The 17,926-nt window shown below is 42.3% G+C and overlaps 1 protein-coding gene across 1 annotated transcript; it reads left to right on the top strand.

The window, feature by feature from the left end:
* Positions 1-3,382: 3,382 nt before the first annotated feature.
* On the top strand, positions 3,383-17,926 carry MED4 (mediator complex subunit 4). The gene is made up of 7 exons (XM_027557240.1): positions 3,383-3,551; positions 8,924-8,990; positions 10,855-11,025; positions 12,409-12,466; positions 13,610-13,696; positions 14,750-14,881; positions 17,244-17,926. The coding sequence occupies exons 1-7, from the start codon at positions 3,427-3,429 to the stop codon at positions 17,414-17,416; spliced, it is 813 nt and encodes a 270-aa protein (XP_027413041.1). The 5' UTR covers positions 3,383-3,426; the 3' UTR covers positions 17,417-17,926.

Genomic DNA, 17,926 nt, shown 5'->3' with positions numbered 1-17,926 from the left:
TGCATTCTGGGTTATTATTATTCAGCAGTTGCAATGAATGAATTTATTTAGCATGAGTCCTGAGGAAATCCTCCAGCAGGAATCAGGTTTGACACCTCTAGAAAGGTCAGGCCAGAGGACAGGACCACAGGTGCTCCTGGCTCCCTTCCAGCTGTTGTCTGGGAGTGACAGCTTTGCGGCTCACTCTCTGTGACAGCAGCTTCGGTCAGATGCAGAGCTCCCACTCTTCGGGCTGTCTAACCTTGGGTTTCCCTAGTAAGGAAGGTCTTCTACCACATTGTTTTCCCTGCTGAAAAGTGGGTTAAATCACATTTTTGGTTGATTTGGAATTGTTCTTTAAATTACTGAATTTTAAAATTATTTAAACTACACCAATTGTTTAAACTGTTTTCAGGAGCGTCCCTCATGGTCCAGTGGTTAAGACTTCACACTTCCAGCCCAGGGGGTGTGTGTTCAGGGAATTAAGATTGCACATGCCTCACAGAACAGACCAAAAAGAAAAAGAAAAGAAAAGAAAAGCCCAAACGAACTATTTTCAACAACTACCAATTATATGGTTGCTCAGTCGGTAAAGAATCTGCCTGCAATACATGAGATGCAGGTTTGATCCCTGGGTCACAAAGATCCTCTGGAAAAGGGAATGGCTACCCACTCCAGTATTATTGCCTGAAGAATCCCATGACAGAGGAGCCTGGCAGTCTACAAAGCATGGGGCTGCAAAGAGTCTGACACGACTGACCAACTAACAACACACACAGCACTTACATACCACATTCATTGGTTCAGTTCACTGGTCATCTTGAACAGTGAACAAAACATTTTGCTGGGAGATATATGATTAAAAAGATGGACTATAAAATTGTGGAAGCAACCCAAGTGTCTCTGACAGATGAATAGATAAACAAGAAGGGAGGGAGGAATGGGAAACTATTATTTAATAGATATGGAGTTTCAGTTTTGCAAGATACAAAGAGCTCTAGAGAAGGATTACAAATAGCTTACAAATGGGATTACAAATAGCTTACAAATAGCTAAGAAGAGAAGCTAAAGGCAAAGCAGAAATGGAAAGATACACTCATTTGAATGCAGAGTTCCAAAGAATAGCAAGGAGAGATTAGAAAGCCTTTCTCAGAGATCAGTGCAAAGAAATAGAGGAAAACAACAGAATGCGAAGACTAGAGATCTCTTCAAGAAAATTAGAGATACAAAGGGAATATTTCATGCAAAGATGGGCTTAGTAAAGGACAAAAATGGTATGGACCTAACAGAAGCAGAAGATATTAAGAAGAGGTAGCAAGAATACACAGAAGAACTGTACAAAAAAGATCTTCATGACCCAGATAATCACGATGTGTGATCACTCACCTAGAGCCAGACATCCTGGAATGCAAAGTCAAATGGGCCTTAGGAAGCATCACTATGAACAAAGCTAATGGAGGTGATGGAATTCCAGTTGAGCTATTTCAAATCCTGAAGATGATGCTGTGAAAGTGCTGCACTCAATATGCCTGCAAATTTGGAAAACTCAGCAGTGGCCATAGGACTGGAAAAGGTCAGCTTTCATTCCAATCCCAAAGAAAGGCAATGCCCCCAAATGTTCAAACTACCACACAATTGCACTCATCTCACAAGCTAGCAAAGTAATGCTCAAAACTCTCCAAGCCAGGCTTCAGCAATACGGGAACTGTGAACTTTCAGATGTTCAAGCTGGATTTACAAACGGCAGAAGAACCAGAGATCAAATTGCCAACATCCGCTGGATCATTGAAAAGCAAGAACGTTCCAGAAGAACATCTATTTCTGCATTATTGACTACGCCAAAGCCTTTGACTGTGTGAATCACAACAAATTGTGGAAAATTGTTCAAGAGGTGGGAATACCAGACCACCTGACCTGCCTCTTGAGAAATCTGTTGGCAGGTCAGGAAGCAACAGTTAGAACTGGACATGGAACAACAGACTGGTTCTGAATTGGGAAAGGAGTACCTCAAGGCTGTTTATTGTCACCCTGTTTATTTAACTTATATGCAAAGTACATCATGAGAAACACTGGACTGGAAGAAGCACAAGCTGGAATCAAGATTGCCGGGAGAAATATCAATAACCTCAGATATGCAGATGACACCACCCTTATGGCAGAAAGTGAAGAGGAACTAAAGAGCCTCTTGATGAAAGTGAAAGAGGAGAGTGAAAAAGCTGGCTTAAATCTCAACATTCAGAAAACGAAGATCATGGCATCTGGTCCCATCACTTCATGGCAAATAGATGGGGAAAAAATGGAAACAGTGAGAGACTTTATTTCTTGGGCTCCTAAGTCACTGCAGATGGTGACTGCAGCCATGAAGTTAAAAGACGCTTACTCCTTGGAAGAAAGCTATGACAAAGCTAGACAGCATATTAAAAAGCAGAGACATTACTTTGCCAACAAAGGTCCATGGGGTCGCAAGCAGTCAGACAGGGCTGAGGGACAGAACTGAACTGAACTGAGAGAAGGATGGTGGTGACGGTAGCACAACAGGAAGGTACTTGATGTCACCGCTTAAACACGGTTAAATGGTACATTTTATGCTAAGTGTATTTTACCACCAAGAAAAAAAGGAAGAAAATATGATAGATTTTGGCTCTTGCCCTAAACTTCTTACAGCATTCCTGAGAGCCCAAACAGGAGAATGGGAATAGCGTTATGGAAACGCAGACTAGGAGAGAAGTTAATAAGAGGAGCGCCCCCCCGCCCCGCCGCCCCCGCCTGCACATTTCACGAAGAAACTGAAACAGAGGCAGGCCATTAAGTAAGTCCTTCGAATGCTGAAAATCCGTTGAGCAGAAGCTTCCCATTCCTGCTTGAATAACTTAAGGCTTAGGAGACGCTGAGTTGGACAGGGCTGAGCGACTAAGCACAGGCTAGGAGACTCTGACCGCGTTGGCCCGCAGTTCTCAGTTTGGCTCTGCCTCCAGGGGCTGGAACTGAAGCTGAAACCCCAATACTTTGGCCACCTGATGGGAAGAACTGACTCATTGGAAAAGACCCTGATGCTGGGAAAGACTGAAGGCAGGGGGAGAAGGGGACGACAGAGGATGAGATGGTTGGATGGCGTCACCGACTCAATGGACACGAGTTTGAAAAAGCTCCGGGAGCTGGCGATGGACAGGGAGGCCTGGCGTGCTGCAGTCCATGGGGTCACAACGAGTCGGACACGATTGAGCGACTGAACTGAACTGAACTGAACTGAACTGAACTGAATCAGGGGGTGGAAGGCGAAGCCCTCACTGACCAGCAGGGGGCGCTGATGCCCTCAGCGTACCGCCAGGCGCGCAGGGGGCGCTCTGGCCCGCCGCTCCTCCCTGCCTCGGCGATCCTTCCTTCCGCCGGCCGAGCCCGCCTCTCGTCGCCAGTGCGCAGCTGCGCGCACGCCTGCCTGTGGGCACCATGGCGGCGGCGTCGAGCGGCGAGAAGGAGAAGGAGCGGCCGGGCGGCGGCTTAGGAGCGGCTGGCGGTAACAGCACGCGAGAGCGGCTGCTGTCAGCGCTGGAAGATCTGGAGGTCTTGTCGAGGTGAGGCCGTCGGCCCCAGGCCATTGCTGCGGCTGGGCCGGAAGGACTGAGTCGGGACCACCGGCCTGCCTTGGGCTGGTTCCCCGGGGCTCGAAGGGGAGGGCCGCGCCCCGAGGGACAGTGCCCGAGCGCGGTGGAAGTGGGTCTGCAACCCTCAGGGACTCGGGGTCAAGAGCCCTCTTTGTTGTTGCTCAGTCGCTCAGTCGTGTTCGACTCTTTGCAGCCCCATGGACTGCAGCAGGCCGGGCTTCCCCGTCCTTCACCATCTCCTGGAGCTTGCTCAGACTCACGTCCATCTTAATACTGATAGTGACCCTGATCTCCAGAATATGGGAATCTTAGCGGACGTCAGAGGTCGCCGGGTGTGGGTCCCTTCGTCCACCGACACTCGACAGACGTATAAGGAACTCCCGTGGGTGCTGCGCGCTGGGAAACGGTCCCCAGGAGTACTACGAGGAGGAGCTTGGTGTAATTGGCGAGAGACCACTGACCCAGAGGAACGTCTGTGTCAACAGTGATTGTGGCGCGGAGCCTCCCTAAGGCCTGTCCTCGGTGTAGTCAGATCTTGTGTTTAAGGTGTACAGTGGAGAAGGAACTGGCAACCCATTCCAGTACTCTTCCCTGGAAAATTCCATAGATGGAGGAGCCTGGTAGGCTACAGTCCATGGGGTCACAAAGATTCGGACACAACTGGGCGACTTCACTTTCTTTCTATAGTTCCTTTTGGAGAAGGAAATGGCAACCCACTCCAGTGTTCTTGCCTAGAGAGTCCCATGGACAGAGGGGCCTGGTGGGCTACAGTCTATGGGGTTGCAAAGAGTCGGACACGACTAAGCAACAAACACACACACAGTCACACACACGTGTACAGCAGAGTGATTCAGTTGTGTGTGTGTGTGTGTGTATATATCAGTTATCCAGTCTTAGCTCCTACTGTTTGCTTTATGACAGGCCAATAGAGAGATGAATTGTTGGGGCAGGGGAATAGCGACTTTATTCAGAAAGCCAGCAAACCGAGATGGTAGAGTTGTGCCCTAAAGAGCCACCTGTCTCAGTTAGAATTCCGTCTTCTTTTATACTAGGAGGGGAGGCAAATCAAATGTTTCCCACAGTTTCCGGAGGGGAATTGTTAATTTCTTCCTGCAGTCCTTCAAGGGTGGGCCGCCGGTCAGGATGTTTCCTGTGAGTTAAACAAGGTATTTTAGCTTAATGCTCATAACCTGGGAGGCAGGCTTCCCCAAGATGAGACATTTTGTATAATTTAAGCTTACAGGCAACGTGTCTTTAATGATGTAACTTTTAGAAGAATACCAAGATTTTTTTTTATCTATTACATATCTGTTCTTTTTCAGATTCTTTTCCCATATAGGTTATTACAGAGTATTGAGTAGAGCTCCCTATTCTATACAGTAGATCCTTGTTGATTTGTTTTATATGGAGCAGTGTGTATATGCTAATCCCAACCTCCTGATTTATCCCTCCTCCTTCCCACTTTCCCCCTTTAGTAACCCTAAATTTGTTTTCTGAGTCTGTTTTTGTTTTGTAAATGAGTTCATTTGTTTCATTTTTTTAGATTCCACATATAGGGGATATCATATGATACTTACCTTTTTCTGTCCACCTGAGTATGATAATGCCTTGTTCCATCCTTGTTGCTGTAAATGGCATTATTTCATTCTGTTTTATGGCTGAGTAATATTCAGTTGTGTATGTGTATCACATCTTTATCCATTCCTCTGTCAGTGGACAGGTTGCTTCCATTTCCTTGGCAGTTGTAAATAGTGCTGCAGCGAACACTGGGGTGCATGTATCTTTTTGAATTACAGTTTTCTCTGGATATATGCCCAGGAGTGGGATTGCTGCATCACATGGTAGTTTTAGTTTTATTAAAAAATTAACTTACTTATTTGTATTAATAGTTATGGTGAGCGGGGATCACTCTCTAGCTGTGGGTCACAGGCTTCAAATTGCTGTGGTTTCGTGTGCAAAGCATGGTGAGTTCTGTGCTTATGGGCTCAGTAGGTGGTACATGGTTTTAGTTGCCCTGTGACATGTAGGATCTTTTAATCCAGTGATCTCTATTACAAATGAACTAGAGATTCAAAGAAGTTAGGTTCCTGGATTTAACATCCCATTTGCTGGGTATTTACTATGATCCTGGTTCAGGATGTGTGACTAGTTAGTGGCTGAGTTGAGATGAGAACTGTGGTGTCCTGTACTCGCAGTTCACTACTATTTCCAGTATACTATTCGTCATGGATTATTCAATTGGAATTTGGTTAAGATGTAGTATCAGGAATGTGTTAGTATTTCAACTAAGGGCTATAATAATTTGCCTCCAAATTCTGATTCCTGTTAATTTGGATCTTTCTGACCCAGGGATTGAAACCCGGTCTCCTGCAATGCAGGCAGATTTTTTACCATTGGAGCCACCAGGGAAACCCAAATAATTTGTATCAAATAGAACTGGCATACTTGTTACATATTTCAGGTGTATATGGATGCATAGTTCTAATTTTTAATCATGTTTTCTTCCTTCAAGGGCCTGTTTTTAGCTTTAGGGAGTCATGTATGGCTCCAAGGTCTTGAAATGGCTATCTATGATTTATTATAACAATTCCAGTCCAACGCCATTGGTTACAGCTTCCCACCCTACATTCTCTCTGGTTATTTTGACTCCTGATGAAAATTTATTTTGGCATAATGCTGCCTGCAGTGTGGGACACCTGGGTTTGATCCCTGGGTTGGGAAGATCCCCTGCAGAAGGGAATGGCAACCCACTCCAGCATTCTTGCCTGGAGAATTCCATGGACAGAGGAGCCTAGTGGGCTACAGTCCCTGGGTTCGCAAAGAGTCGGATACAACTGAGCTACTAACACACACATGTAGGATCCTAGTTCCCTGACTAGGGATCAGATCCGTGTCCTCTGCATTGGCAGGCAGACTAGACCACCAGGGAAATCCCCTTTTAGTTTTTAAGGGGCTTCGATACTGTTCTCCATAGTGGTTATATCGATTTACATTCCAGCCAACAGTGTAGAAGGGTGCCAGGGTTTTAAGTCCTTCAGATACATACGGACATCACCTCCTTAAAATCACTCTCTATGGTAGCGCTGTGATTACTTACATTTGGCTGATGAGGGATCCACCGTATAGACAATCCCAACATCTTTTCCAGGTCGCACAAGAAGAAAGGAGTAGAGGACTTGAATCCACGCCCTGATGTCTGTGCCTGAGTTCTTGGTCAGCCCTGTGTACTTCCTTTCTCAGCATCTCACACCATGCTCCCCACCGCAACCCCCAGCGGCCAGCTTGCATTTAGGGCAGGGGTTCCCAACTCTTCATCTCATTAAGGGGTACAGAAATGGGCTAAAATAGTTGGTCATCTTAGCAAGTCCTGTCAGCTCTGCCTCCAAAATGTACCCTAAATCTGTCCAGGTTTCCCCATTTCCATGACTAAATCCTCATGCCCAGGACCTAGTCAAAGCCAGTGTCATTCTTTTGCCTGAGCTCCTACAAAGACCACCTGACCTGATTCGCACTCTAGCTTTCTTACAGTCTTGTCTCCAGATAGCTCAGTAATTGTCTAAAAACATGAATCAGGTCCTGTCCTTTTCCTGTTTAAAACAATTTAGTAACTTGTCTTTGCACTTGGAGTGAAATACTGATCCTTTAACCTGACCGACAAGGCCCTGCACGAGCAGGCGCCAACCTCTGCGGGACCAGGGGCCTGTTTCGTGGAAGAGTTTTCCAGGGACAGGGTGGGGAAGGAGAGGGGTATGGTTTCGGGATGACTAGAGGGCACTACACGTCTGTGCATTTTACTTTCCGTTTTGTGATGACCTCGGCGTTCTCCCCGGGCTGGGGCTCCTGCCCCACACGGTGCAGCCCTCGCGTCCTTGCTCTGTGCCCTCCCTGGCGCCTCCGGTGTGCTTCCTCAAGCCCGTCTGTGCGATGATGCACTGGCTGTGTCTTTGACAAGCATTCTTTCCTCCCACATCTGCTGGCCGGCTTCTCTTGTTTAGTTCATGCTTTACTCCAAAGATAACCCTGTAGAGAAACCTCCCCTGACCACACAGTGTAAGTAGCCAGACTACCTCCCTGACACTTTCTGCTGTAACACTCCGCTTAATTTTCTTCCTAATCCTTGTCAACTCTGGTTTTATATATTTTCTTGACTTCTGCATTAGACTTTAATTCATTTTTATAACTCAGATCATCTAGAAAGTGCCTGACCCATAATAGGCACTCAGGAAATATTTGAATGTATGAACTTTTCACCCCTTTATCCACTTTTCTCATTAATTAGCTTTAATTAATTCATACGTAGTAGTGTATGGGAGGGAGGTAGTAGTGGGAAATACTGAGTCCAGTCGGTACCATCCACTAAATAGCCTGAGGCTAGTGAGAGGAAGGTGGATGGTGGGAATATGAAGGTAAAATGGAAAATGAAGATGAAAAGGTGCAAACCGGACTGACCAGTAGTGTCAGGCGGCTAATTGTGAAGCTGTCCTTTCCTGAATTGTCCCATCTGTCATCGATTTTGAAATTAATGTATAAATAGAAAATGCCTGCTGCACATTTCCTCCCAATCATTCTACTATTTTTCATATAGGAAAGTTAACATATTTAACAGAGAAGCATTCTAGAAATGTATGATTTATTATGTGTAAGAATCCCTCTTAGCTGATACCTGTTTGGTTAATTAAAAAATGTGCAGGCCAGAAGTTCTCCGTCACAACTACTCTGTTCTGCCTTTGTCATGGGAAGCAACTTTTGGCAATATATAAATGAAGAGGCGTGGCTGTCTTCCTAAAATAGCTACTTACCTAAACCACAGATGCGCTGGATTTGTAGACCCCTGATGGAGCAGGAGTTTTTCTTGCATAAACCACCCGCAATTCATCATCTGCGTTTTCTCCTTCAGTTTCTTTAAAGTGAAATGAGCCCTTGGCCACTCATCAGGCAGTCTTAGGGCAGGCTCTTGCTGAGTTTTTATGACTTGACTTCTCTTGGTTCGATACAGTTTTCCTTTGTAACACCTCTGTTGAGTATTTCCCAGCTTAGGTTTTTATGGAAACAGTTCTGCCTGTTCACAGTCATACTTGATTTGTGTTTATCTACTCCATATTGATTTATATAATTACAGTAATAGTAAAACTTGAATAAATGGGGCTGGTAATGAGCACAGCTGAGTCTTGGTGAGAATGCGCTGTGCTGGTGAGAGCTGAAGTCCAGTCAGAGGGCCTGTGGGGCAGGAGCTCTGAGTCTGCTTGCTGTGAGGACCATCAGTCCCGCACATCGGCTGGGTGGAGGTCAGATAAGAGAGCCTCTGTTGTGTTTACTTTGCAGACTTTGTTTTTGTTTTATAGAGAACTTATAGAAATGCTGGCAATTTCAAGAAACCAAAAGTTGCTACAGTCTGGAGAGGAGAACCAGGTAAGTGGTTTCTTTTTGAATTAAAAACAAAAAACCTGCGTCATTTCCTCAGTTTCCTGTTTATGTTTACTTTGTGTGAGAACAGGAAGATCAGACTATTAAATTATTAATTGCAGTTTTTAAATGGATTTTTTTGCATCATTTAGGTGAGATGTAATTGAGATATAGTTGACATATAATTATGTGATATTTAATACATTATTTAATATATTTAATGTCTTCTTTATATTTAATTATATATATTTAATATGTTAAATAATATATTTGATACAAATATATTTAATACATTAAACTGGATTAGCTTAATATGTATATCATTATGATTTGATATATGTGCACATTGCAAAGTTACCATTATAAGTTTAGTTAACATGTGAGATCTTAGTTCCCTGACCAGGGCAGGGATCCAGCCTGCACCTTCTACAGTGGAAGTACAGAGTCTTAATCACTGGATTTCCAAGGAAGTCTTTTTTATGATAAGACCATTTAAGAAAATTGCAAGGAAGGTGGAGGTGGCACCTTTTCATGTACCTGTTGGCAATTTGTATGTGTTTGGAAAAATGTCTGTTGCATTCTGCACATTTTTAAGAACTTCATGTTGCTGAGATGTACTCTTTGCAACTTTCAGATTTCAGTACTGTGTTCTTACTTACAGTCACCATGCTGTACGTTACAGTTCCAGAATTCACTTGTCTGACAGCTGGAAGTTTGTACCTTTTGACCACCTTCACCCATTTGACTCCCTTCCCTCTGGCAGCCACCAACCTGAGCTCTTTTCTTGTGTGTTGGCTTTTTTACATTCCTCGGGTAACTGAGATCATACAATGTCTTTCTGTCTGACTTTACTTCCTTTAATGTGATGTTCTATAAGGTCCATGCATGTTATTCCAAATGCCAGGATTTCCTTTTTGTGGATGAATGATACTCCTTTGTGTGTATGTGCATGTGTATAGATCTACATCACATTTTCTTTTTCCATTCATCCATTCATGGACACTTAGATTACTTCCATGTATTGGCTATTGTGAATAATGCTGCAGTGAACATACGAGTGCAAATATCTTTTTGCAAGTAGTGATTTCATTGCTTTTGGATAAATACCCGGAAACAATTGCTGGATCATATGGTGGTTCTTTTTTTTTTTTTAACTTTTTAAGTGTCCTCCACACTTAGTGGAATGTTTTCCGCAGTAGTTGCACTAATTTAGATCGCTGCCAACAGTGTACTAAGGGTTCCTCTTTCTCCACATTCTTGCCAACTCTTGTTATCGTTTGTCTTTCTGACGATACCACCTAGCTGGTGCAAGGCAATATCCAGTTGTGATTTTGATTTGCATTTCCCTGATGATTAGTGATATTGGGTGCCTTTGCTTCTGGTTTTGTTCATTTGTGTATCTTTGGAGAAATGTCTGTTCAGTCCCCGGTGTCAGCTAACATACATACATGCTTAGTTGCTCAGTCGTGTCTGACTCTTGCAACCCCATGGACAACCTGCCAGGCTCCTCTGTCCATGGGATTTTCCAGGCAAGATTACTGGAGTGGGTTGCCAGGGCTGTCAACTAAAATCATCTCAAATTTTGCCTTCCCTGAGAAATGAATAAGCCTGCTCATTTTGGCATATTGCTAGTTCTGAAAGATTTCTTTTGTATGAAAGAATAGCATATAATTAGAAAAAGTAGAAAATCTTGATTAATCTTTCTAAAAGAATCATAGATACGCTATTTTTATTTCTAATAATGATTAGAAAATAATACTTTGAAGGTGTTAAGATTTTGAGGACTTGCCAGTTCACGTGTGGCTGGTTTCATTGGAAATGTAGTTCTTCAGTATTCTCTTGTCTGTTTTAACCAACTATTATCTCACAGGTCCTGGAGTTGTTAATTCACAGAGATGGGGAATTTCAGGAACTAATGAAATTGGCACTTAATCAGGGAAAAATCCATCATGAAATGCAAGTTTTAGAAAAAGAAGTAGAAAAGAGAGACAGTGATATTCAGCAACTACAAAAACAGCTAAAGGAAGCAGAACAGATACTGGTAAGCTGATAGAGGCTGGTTCTTAATGTAAAAAGGGCTATTATTTACTCTATTTACAAAAAATAAACCTATTTTCAGAATTTTGAAGTGGCAGAAAACTTGAATCTCCAGTCTAAAATCTAACCAAACTTGTCACTTTCATTAGATGAAAGACCATGTCATTCACTTTTTAATTATTTTCAGATACTCTGCATTTCTTTAGAACCATATTTTCATTATTTAAAGATTTCACGTGATTGAATTCACCGAAGTATGACATTTTACTTTTATCCTATCCTCATATAAGTTTCATTTATTAATAGTCTAAATCTTCAGTTTTAGAAATTTTGCAATCAGTAAAAATATATACCAATTTTATAAATTGATTAAAATTTACATTAATTTATGTCATCTTCCATCTTAAATGAGGTGGGATTTGGATATGTCGAGGACTCTTAGTTTTTCTTGTTCTACTATTTCAAAGAGACAATTTATTTGTTCAGTTATTTCTCTCAGTGCTGACCTACGTAATTGTTATGTGGTGGTATTGCAGGAAGAGCTGAGTTTGATTCTCATTCGGACCAGACTTTGCAGGCTCTTCTCTAAAGACAGTGAACATGAGGGCTAGAAAAAGAATAAATCTTGTGAGTTAGACAATGGCAACTGACAGTTTTACTAGCGCCCCCTGGTACACTAGTGTATTAGCTTAATCTTAACGCTTTTATGAGGTCAGTACCATTTTTCTATTTTTACAGATGAAACCATGATTTTAAATGAATACCTATCTTGCCCAAGAGAGTAAAAGTAGAGAGACGGAACTTAAACCTAGATCTCTCTGCCTGCCTGCTTTTACCCGCTGTGTTCTGGCTAAGGATGCACATGCTAGGGTCAGCCTCGTTTTACCCTGAGTTTGTCTGTGCCCAGGGGGGTATGTGGAAGAGCTCATTATAAGAGTCATTGTGCATTGATAATGTATAAATGAGTGACACTCTCAACCTACAAACTTACCTTGTAAACTAGAAAAAAAATAGTTTTGGTGTTTTATCCTTGAACCAGATGTAAGGATTGTTTTGGGAGTAGTACCTGGTCTGTTTTCTGCATTCTTATGATAGAAGACATAAAGCAAAAATGGTAGCGAACAATCCAATATGTTTTGTTTCCAACAATTAATTTGTGAATGGAGGCTAATTCATAAATACATAAATATGGTATTTTTCTCATTGATTATAGCTGATGTAAATGATACCCAAGTGGTATTTCAGAATATTACAAATAAATTGTGGGGATTTCCAAGTTTTATATATTGTTTCTATGGGATAAATGATTTTGTGAATTAGGCCAAAAACTGGACTTGGTATAGTTCTGAATAATCTGTATTTCTTTTTAAAATGTTGTTTAAATTAGGCAACAGCTGTTTACCAAGCAAAAGAAAAACTCAAGTCAATAGAAAAAGCAAGGAAAGGTTAGTAATGTGGGGACATTAAATGACTTTCTGAAAGACTCAAGTTTTGGTTTCAAGAAACTGCTGCTGCTAAGTCACTTCAGTTGTGTCCAACTCTGTGCGACCCCATAGACGGCAGCCCACCAGGCTCCCCCATCCCTGGGATTCTCCAGGCAAGAACACTGGAGTGGGTTGCCATTTCCTTCTCCGATGCATGAAAGTGAAAAGTGAAAGTGAAGTCAAAAGCTCAATTGTGTCCGACTCCTAGCGACCCCATGGACTGCAGCCCACCAGGCCCCTCTGTCCATGGGATTTTCCAGGCAAGAGTACTGGAGTGGGGTCCCATTGCCTTCTCCATTCAAGAAACTGATGAGAGTATTAATGGTAGTCATGTCATGCTGTTAAAAAGTTTCCAATGAATTTCCATTGTGAAGTGTCTGCTATGTTACAGCCCTGTGCTGGACGTTGTTAGGGAGGTGTCACGTCCTTTTTCAGGTTACAAAATGAGATAAAGAAGTATGGCTATTACTTAAATGTGTAATAAAGACAGTGGGTTTTTTACATTGTTGGGAGAACAGAATATGGGCTGGAAACAATGTGATTTGAGGTGGACCTTGAAAGATGGGATGGAGGATGAGAGAGCATGCAGTGGACAATTCGAATAGGACTAGAGCACCATGAAGTCAGAACTGAGTAAGGCTTTGGGGTGTGCCCATTTGGTGGTGCTGGGAGACGCTCAGCCTGCCTTCTCGTCCTGTCTTGCTTTTCTCTTTAAAAGGCTTCCATTTTGGATCTTTTAGTTTGGATACTAAAAGTCAGAATTGTAATGAAAACCTTGGCTATTTGCTTTTCATGATTTGTAGGTATGATTTACATCTAAATTCCCTCTTTTCCTATTTTAGATTAACTGCTGTTAATGTTTGATGTGTGTTCGAGATTTTTCTTAGATGTGTAATACATATGTGACAATAATAATAGTAAAACTAGGCCATGCTATACATATTACTACTTACGTGCACTTTTTTTATGAATATAAAAAATGAAGTGTATGTATTAAGTGTAATTAAGTGTATTAAATAAATATGAAGTGTAACTGTGACATATGCACTGACAAACTTGTATGTTAGTAGGCTGAAGTGTTAAAACTCCTCTTGACTCTCTTAGGTGCTATTTCCTCTGAAGAAATAATTAAGTATGCACATAGGATTAGTGCAAGTAATGCTGTGTGCGCCCCACTGACCTGGGTCCCAGGTAAAAATGATTCTCTTTTTACTAGATACATGGTGGTTGTGAAAATTCTTAGGTAGCTATACATAAAATAGGAAAAAAGATTTAAATATAGAATGTATATATTTTAAAATACAAGGTAATATGTGATGATTCTAAAGCTGTATTTGTATACCTGGAAAACCCTGGCTGGCCAGAAGCCAACTTTTTCGAGGGATTTCCACAAGGGCTCCAGCCTGAGAGACAATCCCACCTCTTAGGGTATAAAGATGAAGCACTGGACACCAGGCAGCAGGTGCACAGGCTGCAGAAAGCTGGAGTAACTAAGGAACAGGAGAGAGAAACTGCAACGTGTATTGACAGCCAGGGACCTCGCGTAGAGCTCCAGCCTTTTGGGAGGATGGGAGTAGTTATTTTTAGTCACTCCTGACAGTGGTGTTTTGCCACAGCTTGAAACATTAAGGGTGGCTGCAGTTTTGGAGGGTAAATAATTTAGAGTTGGTGAGAAAATACCCCAGTATTGGTTCACATCTGGCCAACTTTTCATCAGCCCAGAACTAAACAGTGTGCTTTCATGTTTGGAAATGAACATCATTGGCTTCTGATTCTCTGCCCGAAAGTTATAGGAATTGGTCTTTTTTGCCGTACTGTGTGGCATGTGGGCTCTTACTTCCCTGACCAGGGATGGAACCTGAGGCCCCTGCAGTGAAAGCTGAGTCTTAATCAGTGCACTACCAGGGAAGTCCCCAGGAATTAGTCTTTAAATGACATGACAAAAAGGTTATTAGGAAAAGGTTTTAATTTAGAGGAATCAGGATTATAATTTTGTCATTTGGAATGGTTGCTGAAATGACAATTTTCATATAGTGTTATTGTGAAGATCTAAAGATATAAAAATACATGTAATTAAAATTTTAACATGTTCTTAATAGCAATTGATAAGATGACTTTAATATTCCAAAATTTAAAATGTGGCTTGAGTTTTTCAAAGTGAACCAAGGAAAATCAATATTTCAAAGAAGGTATTTAAGCATATTTCCATATGTGATTGAATTAAAAGCAGGCTGTATTTTTTAGGGGACCCACGGAGACCATACCCAACTGATTTGGAGATGAGAAGTGGATTACTGGGTCAGATGAACAATCCTTCCACTAATGGAGTAAACGGTCATCTCCCAGGGGACGCACTTGCAGCAGGCAGACTGCCAGGTATGTGTTAATCAGAACAGTACTTTGAGATGAAGGCTTTTTTTCAGAGATGATGATGAAGACAAAGACCTGGCTGTTGAACAAGTTTGAGGGTCTGGACCCATCTTATTTTAGTTGCTGCTTCTGCTGCTAAGTCACTTCAGTCGTGTCCGACTCTGTGCGACCCCATAGACGGCAGCCCAAGAGGCTCCCCCGTCCCTGGGATTCTCTAGGCAAGAACACTGGAGTGGGTTGCCATTGCCTTCTCCAATGCATGAAAGTGAGAAGTGAAAGTGAAGTCGCTCAGTCGTGTCCGACTCTTAGGGACCCCATGGACTGCAGCCTACCAGGCTTTTCCATCCATGGGATTTTCCAGGCAAGAGTACTGGAGTGGGGTGCCATTGCCTTCTCCGATTTTAGTTGCTAGAGTTAGTTAACTACCAGTTTATGCTGCTCTCTGCTTCCTGTCCTTTAAGACCGTTCTAGATGGAGGCTATGAAATTAGAATGTGATGTGAAAGTCACTCAGTCATGTCTGACTCTTTGCGACCCATGGACTAGAGAGTCCATGGAATTCTCCAGGTGAGAATACTGGAGTGGGTAGTCTTGCCCTTCTCCAGGGGATGTTCCCAACTCAGGGATTGAACCCAGGTCTCCCGCATTGCAGGTGGATTCTTTACCAGCTGAGCCACAAGGGAAGCCCCAAGAAATTAGAATAAGGTGATATTGTGCCATTTTCCTCAGGCATTAGGCCTCTCATTAACTTAAGCTCCAGACATGGTTTTTTTTTTTTTAATGAACCATACTTTATAAACAGAGTAAGAAGTATTCAGTTTAAAGGATACCACATGAACATACTTGTTAAAAACCCCCAAATTAACTAAGTGAATAACAAAGCTTCTAATGGACTTTTTACTAACTAAATAGAGTATGTTTTTTATGAGAGCTCATTCTGAGCTTCAGACCCCCTCTGGTTTCACGTAGAAGTCTACTTGTTTTCATCTGGTAGAACTTTTTAAAAGTTTTCTAAAAGGCATAAGAAAGGAAAAAATTTTTTGGGCAGTCACTTAATATTTTACATATCTCATGATTTTCCGTGTATTTTTTAAAATACCTATTCTAAATTTATTCAGCTCCACTGGGTCTTTGTCGTGGTTCGTGGGCTGTCTTTAGTTAACGGCAAGCTGGCTTCTCATTGAGGTGGCTTCTCTCGTTGCAGAGCACAGAGCAGCCTCAGTAGTTGGGCTGCACGGGCCCAGCTGCCCCGCTGTGGAATCCCAGTTCCTGGACCGGGGATTGAACCCTCGTTACTGGCATTGGCAGGCAGAGTCCTAGCCACTGGGAAGCCCCACCCTGTATTTTTTACATTGCTAAAAATGTACTCTAGATAATGCTTTTTCAGTGTTTAATGTTTTGTTGTCAGGCTGTCCCTGTGTTACTAAAAATGCTTTTGTGAACATTGTTAACTAAGACAAACTGGGAGTTCACTGTGCCTTAGATTCCCTTAGTATCACCTCATTTTTCTCATTGTGATTGTACCGTGTGTCAGTACAGTCCCAGCAGAAGACTGAAACTACACCAGCCCATCCAGCTGGGATGCCGCTGACATCCTGCACATCAACCAGGCACCACAGGAGGGAGTGCAGGCCCAGTAGGGGAAGAAGCCTTTTCCTCTTGTGGGCTTCCCTCCTAGCTTAGTCAGTAGAGTCTGCCTGCAATGCAGGAGACCTGGGTTTGATCCCTGGGTTGGGAAGTGCTCTGGAGAAGGAAGTGGCAACCCGCTCCAGTATTCTTGCCTGGAGAATCCCATGGACGGAGGAGCATGGTAGCCTACAGTCCATGGGGTCTCAAGAGTTGGGCACACGACTTGGTGACACCACCACCACCACCACCTGTGGAGTCCCTGCAGCGCCCTCTACGGGCAGAGCCGAACACTGTAGCTGCTGGCGGAGAACCGTGTTTAGGGTTCAGGGACAAGAGTGGAGGCTTAGAGGCAGCCTAAACTGCAATACTTAGTATAGTACACATTAGCTATTTATAATGTGTATATAGAGAGAATGTATAGAAAGTACTATACATGACCTGTTACATATTGTTAATATACGTGCATTATATATATATATATAGAGGAGACATTTGATTTGAAATTGTGACTGTCTTGAATAGTGAGTGTAGGAAAGTATGATTTAAAAAAAATAAATCATAGATTCTAGTTACTTTTTAAAACATCACATTTTTCCTTGATAAGTTTGATCATTAATTTGGCCAAATGTATATTTTGATTTCTAACCTTTAAAAAAATTTTCAAAGTATTTGCATGAAGGAAAGAAGAAGTGAATGAATCGTTAGTAGAAATGTTCTCATGTGTGCGTCTTTTTGTCCAGATGTCCTTGCTCCACAGTATCCATGGCAGTCAAATGACATGGCGATGAACATGTTACCACCAAACCACAGTCATGACTTTCTGTTGGAACCTCCAGGGCACAACAAAGAAAACGAGGATGATGTAGAGGTTATGTCAACGGACTCCTCAAGCAGCAGCAGTGACTCTGATTAGAGACCGTAAGACAAAGAGCATACAGAATTGAATACTATAGAAATCTGTTTCTTAAATGGCAAAAGTGGAAAGCTAGCCAGGTGATGTTGGCTGTAGTAGAATTGTTCTGCCCATTAAAAATCATAGTGGACTTTCTTTTTAAGCCAAAAATTATGGTTTCAGTTCTAAACCACTAGGTTAATACTTAAAGAAGAATCACACTGTACTGTTGGGGTGAAGCTTTTTCAGTTCAATGCTGTCTTACCTTGTTCTGTTCCAGTTGTGTTGGACTTGTGCACAGTACTGGAAGTAAGATTTGAGGGAAACGACCCATGTACATATCACTAACAGGGTTGGAATTATTTAGAAAAGCATAAGCAAGAGCAGCAGATCACTGCATTATATAACAGAAACCTTCATTTGAAAGTAAAGGCTATTTAACTTTCTGTCACAGGAAGAGGAGAAATCATCTCAATTTATACTGTTTGTAATTATTGTATTTTTTTGTAAATAAACTTATTTTTGTTTGTA

This window comes from Bos indicus x Bos taurus, chromosome 12, assembly GCF_003369695.1.
Source record: "Bos indicus x Bos taurus breed Angus x Brahman F1 hybrid chromosome 12, Bos_hybrid_MaternalHap_v2.0, whole genome shotgun sequence".
NCBI lineage: Eukaryota > Metazoa > Chordata > Mammalia > Artiodactyla > Bovidae > Bos > Bos indicus x Bos taurus.
Note: the sequence above shows the minus strand (reverse complement) of the source record. Positions and strands in the feature narration are given on the sequence as shown.